At 45.4% G+C, this 14,265-nt stretch overlaps 1 protein-coding gene across 2 annotated transcripts; it reads right to left on the bottom strand.

Annotated features, from left to right (window-relative positions):
* Positions 1 to 21: 21 nt before the first annotated feature.
* LOC147184756 (rhotekin-like) lies at positions 22 to 13,551 on the bottom strand. 2 transcript variants are annotated; one of them, XM_086104698.1, is made up of 3 exons: positions 13,225 to 13,551; positions 1,709 to 1,970; positions 22 to 842 (listed from the first exon to the last, which is right to left on the bottom strand). In XM_086104698.1, the coding sequence occupies exons 1-3, from the start codon at positions 13,246 to 13,248 to the stop codon at positions 697 to 699; spliced, it is 432 nt and encodes a 143-aa protein (XP_085960824.1). In that variant the 5' UTR covers positions 13,249 to 13,551; the 3' UTR covers positions 22 to 696. The 2 variants fall into 2 exon arrangements, with proteins under 2 accessions (XP_085960824.1, XP_085960825.1); XM_086104699.1 differs by lacking the exon at positions 13,225 to 13,551 and adding an exon at positions 6,182 to 6,783.
* Positions 13,552 to 14,265: the final 714 nt, after the last annotated feature.

Here is a 14,265-nt window from a genome sequence, read left to right as displayed (position 1 = left end):
CTGCGACCCATTTTACCGCATGTGTGCTTCTTCGCAACGCCGGGAGGCAAAGCTGCGTTTTCTCTCAAGTTGAGAATTCCAAAAAACAGAAAAAAAACGTGGCTACCAAAGAATGAGGTGCACCACTAATGGGACACTTGGCCCCGCCCCGCGAGCAGTTGCGAAATTCACGGCGCAGTGAACGCATCAATCGAAACCAGAAACATGAACAAACAACAACAGTGAAGGAAAATGGGGCTCTCGGGACACAGTTTGGCGATAAACTGCACGCCAGGGGAGACTGACGGCAGCAAAAAAAGAAACTGTTACCAGCAAAGAAAAGACTGTGGAGCTGGAATACTGATCCAGAGCCACGGCGTAGGCTAAAGTTAGCATGCGTCTACATTTCAAATTCACAGTATGGAGTGACACGTCCAAACCCGAGTGAGCAGCCGCGCGGTGTTCAGCCACTCGTTGTCACGAGAGGCCAACTAGGCCACCAAGTTATGCCGCGAGTCCAAATTTGAATCACATGTGAACGGTGTCGTAGCTCTGCAGATATAACAGCCAATGTAGAATGTAACGTTCGGTCACCTCTGTTTGGATTATATAATCGCTCCGGTGGTCAGGCCAATCGCAGGAAGAACAGCAGTCAAGGATTTGACTCACTTATGTCACTTTTAAGCCCTGTTGAGTGCTGCGAGAACTGCACATCGACTAATTTGTTGAATTTTGCTTGATCTTTTGTCCATCTGTACCTACAAAAACACGGGGTCTCCATACATGATCACACAGTGGCGGCTGCTCACCTCCTTTGTTCTTGAAATACTCGGTGTCCTTCCACATGAGCGGTATACGGAGATCTGTCATGACAGCAACACGCAGGGATTAGATTCCAAAAATGTACATCACTAACGCTCTGTGTTACAAGTTAAACTGTATCGTGTGCTGGTGTGCGTGAGATATAACTCGCACACTGGTTAAATAACCCCCCCCCCCCAGAAGAAATCGAACTGCGCCCCCCTTATTGTCAGGCTCCCTGGCATGAATGTTGTCACGATGAGACAAACTCGGTAATCATTCATTTGCTCGCCCTCACTGGCGATGTGATGGGCAGAGTGAGAGTGTCGGCGCGCTCGCCGCGGTCAATAAACGTTGAAGTATGCACGAATGAAGCGTCGGTGTGCCAGAATCAAATTACACTCCGTGTAACAATAAATTCGACTTTCTCCCTTCTGCTCCGCTAAAATGGAGGATTAGAAGAATGCTGTAGCTTCTACAGCGGCTTTCTGTCTATCCGTATATCTATAGTATCTATTTATAGTATCTATCCATCGATCTCTCCCTTTATAACAGGCTATTCCAGCTGTGTTACGATCTTCATCACTTGTAAAAATGTTTACAGGATTGTACTTTAAATGTATAAAAAGGTACAGTTCGAATATGAATAAATATAAAAACAAAATAGTTTGTGGGTAATTATTTCATGCTTTAATTCAATGAGCAATGTGGGTCTGTTACGTGCGCATTGGCCACAGGACATAAAGACAATATTACACATACTGTCGATTTGAATAGGAACAAAAAAGCCCATCCTGAGCCGCAATGATATTTGTCGTTTTGCATCGAAGATACACATATTGCCTATCTGCGTGTGTTCTTGCCATTAGATGTTGTTTTAAGTGTTAAAGTCTGGTCACTGAGGAGTCCAAACACGAACTGTACTTGCCCGATATGGCCACTTTGCCTTTGCACGGTAGTCTGTCGTCCGTGGGCCCCGCGTCGGACGACCTGCGCGTCACCTTCTGCATGACCTGGGCCTCCTTCATCTTCTGCAACTCGGACATGTAGGCCATGATGCGGGTGCTGCACGTCTGCAGGCTCTTGGCCGCCTCCAAGGCCTGATCTCGCTGCGAGCAGGCGGCCAGCAGCTTGCAGGCCCCGTCGCGCATTCGGATCTCATGGTCGATTTTTCTTTGGATGTCGCTGTCCTACAAAAGGAAGGAAATAACTGTTTGTGTTTTTTTAAATGTAAATATAAACATATGTTAAATCAATACCTCTGTGTCAGTCAAACGTGAGCACTATTGACTGATGCTTAGTTGAACACAGAGAAATTATTCTCTTGTCTGAATTGCAGCGGGTGCTACATGGCTGAATTGCCGGCTGGCTGCTCAATCCCGCCATTTTCAGACTGGTGTCGACCATTCCTCTCGGCACATTCGGACAATAAAAGTCGCAAACTCATATTTCTCCACATCGCGCTGAGGTGCCTTTGGGGCGAACATCCAGCGTAAAGAAGAGGCCCACTTACACGCCCACACGCGTTTCCTGTCATTTGCCCCCAAAATAAACGGACCTAGCATGAGCACAACATATCGGCGCCGACAACGATGCAAAATAACAATCATGTATCGAAATAGTCACGTAGAAAGTTGTAACGGTGAACTCAAAGCAGCTTTTGTAATAGCGTGCCCCCCCGCGCCCGACTGAATACTAAAATCTACCAGATCTATAATTGAAGTGAATGAAATATTGAACAGACATCGAAAATGTGTTTCTTTGCCCACACGCTGGCGTGTGAAACCATCGCTGCTAAATTCTTCATCTGAACAAAAACACAAACCCCCAAGCTGCTTTCTCAGAGGCTTCAATGACGATGTTGATATTCGTGACATCAAAATCACGTTGCCATGAACCCTGTACGTAGTAGCGAGTAGGCACACAGCGTGGCTCCCTCCTACTGTGACGGTGGCCAAGCTTCCAGGCCACCAAAAGACTCATGCAAAAAAAAAAACGGTGAACAGTGGAGAAGAGAGGCGTTAAAGTGGCGCACGCTGTGTGAAGAGATTTAACAAAGAGGCTGCAGACGCGACGCCGAGGCGACCTGAAGTGACCTTGAATCAGCACTGGGAAGTGCTTGTAAAGAAATGGCGGCAAAATGAGCTGATCTGCTGCAGGAAACAAAGGTGAGTGCAATTGTTAACTCGGCTGTCATTCTGCCCATTGGTGTGTGTGCGTGTTGGTTGACTTCAGCGCTGCAGTGGCAAGCGCACACAATTAATCTCCCGTGCCCTCTGCTTCTCTCTGCTCGCTTCCCCTCCTTTGACTCCCAACTTTTATCATCCGTCCTCCTCCTCCTCCTCCTTCTCGTCTCCATGCCTTTATATGAATTTTTCATTCTTTTCATTTCAGCTTTCCAGCTCTCCTTGTTCATTTTCACATCCGCCCCTCGTCAGTTCCACTTCACCTTCCTCAGGAAAAACTAAATAAAAAATCCTCTACCTGCCTGTACGAATCTTGCTTGTTGTTCAATGACAGGCTCGGTCGGCGAGAGGGTGAATGTGGGTTGGACGTTGCACATTCTCGCTTGGACACAGTGAACTTTCAATTTGGCTCACCAAGAACGGCGCTGCATGGTAGCGAGCGCATCCAAAAGAGCAGTAAATCACGCGAAAGATCAAAATACACTCCCAGGCACAGTGGCCAAACCACTAAACACTGTCATTGGGACGTGCAATCTAGTAGCGGGAGAAGATGAAACCAAATGTACACACACACACACACAAGTCTTCACAACCTTGAATTTTCAGACAATCTATTGCTGAATGTATTCTCTTTGAAGAAGAAACCCGTTATTTACAATTGTATGAAATTCTTTGCCCCATGGGATGCACTAAGACCATTTTTTTCCCCCAGTACAAGTTCTTACCGATACCAAGTACTGATACCTGACACAGTTTCAGTCAGGATGATACTATTTACCCGACTTTCAATGCCACGGCTTTGTGTTCAGAAAAATGAAGTGAAATCTCCGCGACAAACTAGTTACTAGTTATTGATGATACGAGGGTAGCCTGTACTACCGGAGACAAATTCCTTGGGTGTTCGACATACTTGGCCAATAAAGATGATTCTAATTCTGAAAGTATCGTCACCCCGTGTTTACCTGCAAATATCTCCACATGACTGACATTGCTCTTCCTGCTTGATATCGCAATCGTGAAATGGTATCGGCGTACAGTATCTGAGTATTATTATGAGTAGCAATACTGTGGCAAATGTACGGTATCGGCATCGATACCGAGAATGATTTCTGGTTCGGCGTATCCCACTTGCCTACTGGAGAGCAACAACACAGAAAGAAATAAAAAAACATGTTAGGATTCATTCATTGACTATCAAGCATTTGTAGCTTCTTATATCTTAAAAAGAAGCCAGAAACTGTTTTCGCTCTCCAGTTGGGATGGAATCTTCATTATCACATATATCAAAGTACTGTAGATCTATGGCAAGACGCAATCAAAAGTATGGAAAAGAAAAAAAAAGCAGCACAGCGTTTGATCCGCTTCATAGAAAAGCAAAACATATTTACACCAGTAGAATCATTACCGATGCCAAGAAAAAAAACACATTTTCATATGATATTGCATGATGTATGGCAGGCTCTTATTTGGCTCCTTTGAAATGAGCTGCATTGGAAGGATAATGAGCGAAAGCCCTGGCTCAGACTGTATGAGGATGAGCCCAGTTGGAGCAGGTCTAAGCGTGACCCGCTATGCGAAGGTCCTGTATTTATAGCCGCTTAATTAGCGGGCTTTTCCTTCTGGGCATCTCGGAATAGAAGACAAATAGCCGAGATCTCACACTAAGCCTTAAGCTAAACGAGCAACACCACCTGATACTAGATGAGAGATAAACCTATCAAACACAGTTTACACACACTTACATGCACACAATGCACAAAAGGATTTTTGGGGGGGGGGGGGGTGAGCTGCATATTCGGCACTGCGGCAACCATTTTCATTGAAAAAAAAAAACATTTCTGCCCTTCATTTAGCCTCCGTACATTTTCCAAACAATTGTGAAAGATGCCCGTTTTGACCCGCCTTAAATTCATGTACAGGTACATAACATGTCCGTCAATGTAGTTATTGAAAACAATGAAAATTCATCAACGTGGACGGATATTGCAAGGGGATCGACGGCTATGTCACGAGACATAAAGGCTACGGTCAAAACATTAAAGTGTATCGATATAGACGCTGATGCCGAGACACATAAAGGTTAACATTATACCATACTCTGCTATAAATAACCAAAATATCATGTCTTTCCTTTGTTTTGGGATAAAGAAGCATTGGCGCATTGATACTGTTTGATGTGTTGGGTCTGTCTCAGTGACAGACTGAGACTGCTGTTTTCTACTCTGATCAAAACAGTGTGCCGCCTCGTGGATAATCCATGAATTGCATTTTATGAAAAATTGTCATTCCGTTTCTTTAATGCATTTTTTTCACTTTTAAATTATCCTGCGGGCCTGATCGAACCTTCTTTGGTTCTCCGGCCCGCGAGCCGTATGTTTGACATCACTGTCTTAGTAAGTATTATCTTTCTCGTCACAAAAAATATCAACCAACCGTGATACTATCTAATATTAAACAGCAAAACAAACTCGGTGAAATTGCTTTTTTTTTTCTCCAAACAAAAATGTGCATTGAAAGTATGCAACACTGAGGAAAGAGTAAGCCTTGAGTGGGAACTTTGATGTTACGGTCGATACCAGATGGTCACTTCCTCGTGTCTCCATCTGGTCATGTTGTGTTTGTGTTGATCCTTACGTGTGTTGTGTTGATCCTTACACACAACATCCACGCAAAATGTACCAGTGTTGGTTTTGGGATTCGACGCCCCCGCAGATGGCATTTACTGGATCGTTTACGACCTCCTGTTCTGTGTGAGCGGACTTTCCCGGTTGGATCAGTGACCCTTCCACTTTGACCTGTAACCCCTGACGAGATCACAGAGTTCAAGTGAAAGCTAGGCCGTAACTGCAATAAATTACACTCCTCGGGGAGAAAAAAAAAAGAATGCTCATTGAAATAATTACTAGAAGCCACTGCAGCATATTTTACAGTATAAGCACATTTTTTGGTCATCAATGTCACAATGGTGTAGAATTGGAGGCAGAATAGAATAAACGTGAGGAGTCGATGTAATGCAAGCAAGCACTCTTTTCCCATGATGGAAATACACATTTATGGGATAAGTGTACAGTATATTGTTTGTGCTGTGTCCAAAAATGACACAGACTTTACAGGGGGACTTCACAGACCAGCGTGCCGACTTTCAATCAGCGGGCCACAATTATGTGCCTCGCCTTCCACTCCACCCTCTTCCTCTGGCGTTTCTTTCGACTCACCCTCTTCCTCTCCAACACCCACAAGCGCAGTTAGCGAAGCGGTCCGTGAGCTGAGCGGTCCGACTGGGACAACAGTGACGCAGAGAAAACAGAGACCACAGAGCGGAAGGGAGCAAACTCAGTCAAACATCAGACGTCATCTAAATACAACTTTAGTTCGACCGGTTGACGCGTCACTTAAGCGTATTCATTCCGGGGCTGCAAAGTGAAAGCATAATGCTTCGGACACCTTGTTCGCCGCCGTGTGCTGTGGCGTCTTCTCGTTTTGACTTCCTGTTATATTTGCATGACGGGGTGTCATGTTACAATGTAACAGAAGCACCACGTGGATCCTGGAACATTTTAATTCACCGAGTCAAATGCTTCCACTTACGCTACTGCGTCTTCGACTGTCATGCATCCAACACTACTTTGCTAATGAATTACAGAAGTCACAGCTTCGCGAAGCTAACAAACATGCGAGGCGAACGAACCCCCACAGGAGTCATAAACTATGTTCAAATTCCCATCACAACATCCCTGCGGTGTTGTAGATTGCAGCTGCTGTTGGGATGCCAGGACAAAGCGGAGCAGAAAATAGAGGTTTACTAGTTTGGACTGGAAAATTGCGATTGGCTGGCAACCAGTCCAGCGTTGACCCTACATCTCGCCCAAGGTCAACCAAGATACAGTAGGTGACAGCACACCCGCGAGGAGAATCGTTTAAGAAAATGAACGAATGGACCGATGGTCGATAGCAGAACACACTACAGGGCGTTCGAGATTTACCGCTGAGGTCACTTCCTTTCCTACTGTCAATATCCGACAAAAAATGCAGTCAGCAGGTCGATAAATAACTGTACGGGAAAAAAAAACTACGGATGCACCAATAGCACTTTTTTGGAGAACGAGTAAGAGCAACTGTGCTGAGAATTTGACACTACAAAATTGGAAAAAACTTTTCTTGAACACGGGATACGTTTCACTCAAATATTGCATGAATAAGATTTGAATATTCATCTGCATATTTTTGGAACAGCATTGCCGCCAAAGTTCACTGAACAAAAGCATTTCAGTCGTGTGGGGTCGTGTGTAAAATATATAAAAGACGGCTAAGAGACAAAAGATCGACAGCGTCTAGTGGTTATAAGCAAGCAGGAATATGGCACTTATTGGAGAATTGTTGCTACTCGTGTTCCCCATCCCCCCAAAATGGTGGGGGTTCACTGTATACCTGTCGCGCATTTGACTATCCAAAGAAAAAAAAAATCTAAACTTATGCTCAAACAAGTAATGACAATAGTTGTCATTTAATTGCCCTTGCGTCACATTTTAACGGCTTTAAACAGAAGCTTCGGACAAAATTTCGAAATAGTCAATTTGCTGCCAGGGAAGGAGGCTTTTTCAACGGTCACGCAGAAATCCTAATGCGAGCAACTGGCAGGCCGTACCGTCTGGTGGCTGCGAGGCAATTAATGAATTAAGAGCGCACACGCACACACACACACACACACACACACACTTTTTGACTCATGTGTCCAGCATGCTGGATTGCCACCAGTGCCCATCATTGAGTTGTGTTACGGTATTATTAGCAGCTTAGGCAGCTTTTTCTATCAGTCAGGGAGGCTGTTTAGAAAAAGACAGCATGTGATGATTTTCACGGCTTTAATTTCTTAAACGCAAGTGAAGAGAGAGAGAGAGAGAGAGACCAAAAGAAGTTCCTTCACACAACCTCCTGTTGAATTTGTGCAGCGTGTTCTTTCGCAAACATATCAATTGAATGTTTAAAGGAATGGGGTGTCAACTTTCATGATTTGGTTCAGCAAAAGCTCAGCGTGAGTCCCTGTGATTGACGGCTCTCAGTGCGACAAGCTGGTTCACACCTCCAGCAAACGTGCTGGAAGGTCTCCGCTATCTTTCAGAGCGCTTTGCTTCTTTTCGTGGAGGGAAATGGGGAAAAAAAGGCATCCTGCTTGGAATTTAGTGTTGCAATTTTCCCTGTGTGACATCAACATGCCAAGTGAAAAAAAACACAACATCAATGGATCCTTTGACCAGTTTTTACCCGTTTCTCCCATGATTTTTATATTAACAGGAATGACAATGTTCATTTGTAACATCTAATTGTAGCCAAGTGAGCAAGGCTTCTTCTTTGGTCGCTGCCATAATCCTTTTTCGATTCTGTTTCGGTTCATCCCATTTAACCACCTCTGAGAGTGAATTTAAAAAGAAGGCAGATGCGGGCAAGTGCCTGGGGCGCAAAAATTACACCCCTCAGCCCCAAACATCACATTCAAAAGAATGGTTTTCTCAACTCAAACCAAGACTATTTTGCGACAATTAACTCCAGAGGGAGTTGACGAAAAAAAACAAAAAACAAAAACAAAACCAAAACATGAATAAATGAATAAAATGGCCGCACAACATTCAATCTTTGTTGCTAAATGCCAATTGTCTAAAGTGGAAGTAGTTTGAAGTGCTATGAGACACCGGAACACTTGCGGAGTCATGCATGACTTTTGTTTTCTTTTTTTTGTTTGTTTTGTAAAATATTTATGTGAGAGTCTGAGCAGCCAGGGATGCTGCTAAGCCAGGTAGCTGTGGCTAAAAGGGCTATGAAGCTAAAAGAGAGGGTGTAATGAGGATGAGCTTACAGGAGTCCCTGTTGGGCCGCAAACATTAGGCTTCAGCGCTTCAGCGAGGGAGGGGGGGGGGGCAAAGGGAAAAGAAGAAAAGGGAGAGCCGGTTATCTCCCTCTCACAAGTCCGGCCTCAACGTTTGCCAAGCAATGCATTGAAGCACATTTGAAGAGCTCTAATGAGCCGACGCTTGTAAATCAGCTCGCTTTAACTTCCCCTGCCAATTAACAATTCAACACACACACACACACACACACGCACACACACACACACTCCATTTTGAATGAATCACAAATTAGTAAATCGAAGCTAATAACCTCAGATGCCCTAACTAGCATTCCCAATCTAGCTAACCTTTGGTGTCGACCCCGTGCGACACAGAACCAACTGAAAATGAAATCTGTGTTTCAGAGCGCAAATCAAATGAGGGCTGCCCAACATGAAATGAATTTGCGAGAATTGCAAACCTAGTAATAAAGTAGGGCCCCCACAGTCCCACTGCACATTTTAAACAACATGGTTCACAGTCTCCGTTGTGATTTGTTGGACAGTACAAGCCGTGGAAAAGCAGTCATTTATTGTGCGTCTCGCTCCGCGTCTCTCTTTCTAGCCATGGGCACCGGTTGTCGGAGCTGCTTTTATTGCGCTCCATAATTCATAACTGTTAGTCACGTTGCCTTATTTAGAATATACGGCCACATGTGTGAAGAAGCACATGTGCTGCCCCCCCCCCCCCCACGTGACGGCTGCTATGCAGACGCTTTTGTCTGACGGGAGGGTGAATAGAGCCAAAGACGCGCCGTAACGGAGCAGCACGCCTTCCATTGCCAAAAGGCACGACTGCACAGTATATGTGGTTAAAAAAAAAACACAATTTACAGTACTGTTCTTCTTAAACCTCGATCCGACGGAGGGGCGAACAATTGCAACAGTTGGCGAAGGTAGAAAGATGCACGTTCACGTCAGAGTTTCGTCAGGGTTCGTTCAAGGTCGCAGATGCTCACAACATGTTCACCAGATATTCGCCAACCGCTTTGGCGATTCTTCTTGTCACGACGAAATTCTGAACAGGTTCAACATTGGCACGGGACAAGAATATCTGACCGTGCGTCCACTGGCATCAATTCAAAGCAGAAAAGTCCAAGGATGAATTATTGACACACGCCAAATGTAAGCCGAGACAACGATCGGACCTTTGTCCACCCTCTGCAGCTCAGGAGCCCATTCGAACCTGCTCTGATTACTGATGCTCCAGATTCAGTCTGAACACTGCGATGTGGCCTAATTGGCCTTAAAGCAACAGTTTGCATTATTTGATCTGAAAATCGCTTGCATTAATTGTGATTCTGTACGGTTTTGAATGATTTCTTTTTGGGATCCGTGTACCGGTGGACTCTCACTATTTTGTGCTTGCAACCGTGTTAATGTCATTTATATCGACAATATTCCCATGACATATGTGCATGTGAAAACATACAGCCTATCTATAAGCCCCGTGGCAACAACGTGCAGAGAGTATTCATCAATTCAATACAATGCTCCTTCAATTCCATCATGAAAGCGGCGCGATTAAATGCCGGAATTGGCCGAGAGTGACGACGCATGCTTCTTGCGGCTCGGCACGTATCGGGGAGATAAAAGGTAATTGCACTGAGCTAACAGGAGCTATTTGGCCAAACAGCCTTGTGTGGCTAAGTGGCAGTTGAGCATCTGCTTGCTCAGATAAACGAGATATCGAGTAAGACTGAGGTTGGTTGTGATCCTCTGCCAGAGGCAGACAGATAACCGCGCAGGCTGCTCACCCCGGTGACCACCTCGTAATCACCTGTCCACACCAAACTCTTGAGCTGTCTTTTTTACACTCGACTGGGAATGGGCGATCGGAGATATTTGCGTCAAGGCGCATGAAGGAAAATCCTTCATCCTCCGTTCACTTTGGGTTGTGGAAATAATGATTCTTTGAAATGAAATATTGATTCCAAGAAGATATTCTTTCCCAGCAATTCGCGTCACAATTCATTATTAAATGCCTTGTGTGCATTAAAAAAAAAATAATAATAATAAGCGGAAGAGGAAGACAGAGGAGCCCGGGGAGGCTCTAAGCTAAACCCCTTTCACATTCCTGTAATTTAAAAAATTAACTCTCGCCTCTCGCGGCTGTAAACAAACGTTCCCGAAAAGTCAAAACGTTTCTGATGTCTTGACGTGCAGGTTTCGTCAGCCTGGGGAACCTCACTCCTTTCTCTTTCCAATTAGTTCTGTGTTGCAATGTTTACAACCCAAATCCGTGGAAAGAATGGACCCCCCCCCCCAACTTCCCCCTCCTGCTATTGTACCTCCCACAACACTCCATTTTGCTTAGCTAGGCCTGAATTAAAGGTGCATGCTGCTAATGGCTAACAAGTAGGAAACAACCCTATGCATTATGCAAGTCGCAGTGACTACAAGTCATGTTCTCCAAAATGTTCTTGCGCCATACGTTCTTTCTGTAAGCTACATTTTATTTCTTTACTTTGCATTTAAATGTCTGTACCACTTTTGTTTGTCAATAACGTTTAACTACTGCACGTGAGGTACATCGGACGACCTTCTGAATGTTGACATTTTTATTCTTACTTCAGGTTGGTTTTCTCAATCCAATCCATTCCTCTTTCGCTATGGCCGAACACTGAAATAACCTTGATCAGATTTTATAGTTTCGTCAACAGATATCCCCCAAAAATGTGTGACGCTTCTCTTTCAGCAATGTGGCAATGAAATTGCACTGGCCATCATCTCAGCTGGACATACTGTAGAAAGAGGAAAGAAATGACCTCCGCGACACACAAAAACACACTTACATCCACGTGGCTGCAGCAAGGGGGAGGGACAAAGAGGAGCAGCTACAACACTCAGCATATTTATCTCCATAGATATCCAAAGAGGAGTGGATGACGAGCCAGGTCCGCTGGCAGACAGCGCGGCTGCTCTGCAGTGAGTGGTTATTGATCGGAAGAGGATTCCTTCCTCGCTCCGGCCACGCTTGCAGAATTTGCAGGCACAATGAAAAGCGGCGTCGGGGAAGGCATTAAAGAGCGCGCTGCTAAATTGCTGTAACAACTTCATGCAATGAAGTGCTGCAGACCTCAAATGTTGTGCTGTGTCACTGCACAGAAAGCATCAAAAGGGGGGAGACGACGTGGCACATCGGTGACCTTTTCCCAGCTCATGAGCCAGCAGGGTTGTGGTTGGAACAGCGGTATGAACACACACACAGCAACATTCCGGGAAAAGAAAGATCACATGTCAAACTGTCACAATTTCTGGGTGATGCCGAAGCACGTGCTCTTTAAAACTCGACAAGAAACATAAACGATTATGACTGAATCTTAAGGCCACGCTAAATGGACAAGAAAATAATCGCAGATGAATTGAAATTGTTACATTACGAGCAAAGACTGTACTTTGGGAATAGATTTTAGTCTTAATATTACAAAAATACTGTCAGTAGGGGTTACCCAATCCAATATTGATATCGGATATTGGTCCTATAGCAGCCAAAAAATCTATATCGGATTATAATTAGCCTACACACCATATCTTCGATATTGCTTTATCCTCACGAGGGGTGCGGGTGTGCTGGAGCTTATCCCAGCTGTCTTCGGGCAGTGGGCGGGGGACAACCTGAACTGGTTGCCAGCCAATCGCAGGGCACACAGAGACGAACAGCCGTTTGCACTCACACTCAGGGACAATTTAGAGTGTTCCATTAACCTGCCATGCATACTTTGGGAATGCAAGAGGAAACCGGAGTACCCGGAGAAAAGCCACGCAGGCATGGGGAGAACATGCAAACTCCACATAGGAAGGCCAAAGCCAGAATCGAACCCTGCACCTTTGCACTGTGAGGCAGACGTGCTAACCAGTCGGTCCACCGTGCCGCCCTCAGATAAATCACGTTTACTTCAACTCCGACACATAAGATGAGCAAAAGTCTTCAAAGTATGCTTGTAAACAGTCGGTGGCCATTTGTGTTCTACTGGCTTGGCATAGGACATCAACATTTTAGCAGAACTTGTGCCTATTTAGAAACACTTATCTGTAAAAACATCTGAAGCGTAAAGAAAACAACGTTCCTCCTTCTCGTCACACTGACGTGACTTGCCACTTTGAATTCCGTAGCTGGTGTTAAGAGCATGCACACTTGAGCATGCCAGCAGTGTCACAAATCGGCCGTGCACTTAATCACTGGAGCCCAATCAGCGCCACCACCAAGAAGGAGGTTGACCAAAACGCGCTGGTCTCGCGGCACGGGGAATCCACGCGGCCCACGCCACATGTGACGTCGTCGATGACAAGTGACTGATATTTTCCACACAGGAGGCAGCAGCTCACCCTAACTCTTTGTCAAGGGATAGGAAACGAAAAGCGACAGAAGCTCACCGCTTGGTTGTTGCTGTAGTTCATGGTGCTCGGCGCTTTACGCAACAAACGTCCCACGGACAGCGTGGAAATAACTCAGATGTCCGCTTTGTGGCAAGCACCGCAGGGAAGGAATTCCAAGAGCTAATTAAAAATAAATAAATCCGTCGGCGAGCTCGGAAGTTGTTATGGATCTCCACATTCCACGCACTCGCGCATTTGTATAAAAAGGCACTCCATTGTGCCAGGCTCCGTGTGAGTCGTCCTCTGCGCCGACATCGTGCTTGCTCTCGTCCCAACTGCTCCTCGGCTCAATCCTGACTACCCCCCACCACCACCCTCACCCCACACACACTCTCTCTCTCTCTCTCTCTCTCTCTCAATCACACACACAAACTGCAGCAGTAGCGAGACAAGGGGAGGATAAAAGAGTGACCGAGGCGTGGACCAACCAAGAGGCTTTTCTCGGGAGCGAGGGTGTGAGCACGTCGAGGAGCGACTTGTCATTTTAGACATGCCCCCCCCCCACCCCCTCCACAGAAGCATTCAGGGACAGCCAGGGTTCCTTAACGGGCGCACCAGGTGTTGGCAGCAATTGAAAGAGTGTCCCTGCACTGCATGCCAGCCCCTGATTTTCCATTCACAAATTCATTGGCTCTTCTTGCAACGGGAGGGTAAAGGGTGGGGGGTGGGGGGTTATGCACTCCTGACCACAATGCATGTTACGAAAGCTTCAGGGAACAAAATGGCAAGTTGCTGCCTCCACCGCCCACGGTGGAAAAAAAATAAATAAGGTGCTGCGTCTTTTTTTTTTCATTTTCCCCATTTTATTTTAAGCGGTGACTCAACTTTATTTTTGGTCAGTTTGACGTGTGCTCAATGACCTGTTCCTCCAATCCACCCACCCATGCTCTTTATTGCTTTTACTCCATTTCGTAAGTTATCATTAACTGAAAGAAAATTGGTGAGTACATTTGACAACCTTTCGGACACATCTCCTAAAATCACATTCTACTGTATTACATGTTCGCGCAATATTTCAACACGAAGATAAGCTGTACA

The sequence above is a fragment of the Hippocampus guttulatus genome, unplaced genomic scaffold (assembly GCF_054856545.1).
Source record: "Hippocampus guttulatus isolate MCC_2025c unplaced genomic scaffold, RoL_Hgut_1.0 HiC_scaffold_90, whole genome shotgun sequence".
Taxonomy (NCBI): Eukaryota; Metazoa; Chordata; class Actinopteri; order Syngnathiformes; family Syngnathidae; genus Hippocampus; species Hippocampus guttulatus.
Note: the sequence above shows the minus strand (reverse complement) of the source record. Positions and strands in the feature narration are given on the sequence as shown.

Excerpts from the sequence above, each read along its gene's own strand:
- LOC147184756 (XM_086104698.1), bottom strand. The coding sequence starts at position 13,248 with ATGAACTACAGCAACAACCAAGCG. Across the intron at positions 1,971-13,224 it reads ACTACAGCAACAACCAAGCG|GACAGCGACATCCAAAGAAA; the intron begins GTGAGCTTCTGT and ends TTCCTTTTGTAG. Across the intron at positions 843-1,708 it reads AGGCAAAGTGGCCATATCGG|ATCTCCGTATACCGCTCATG; the intron begins GCAAGTACAGTT and ends CTGTCATGACAG.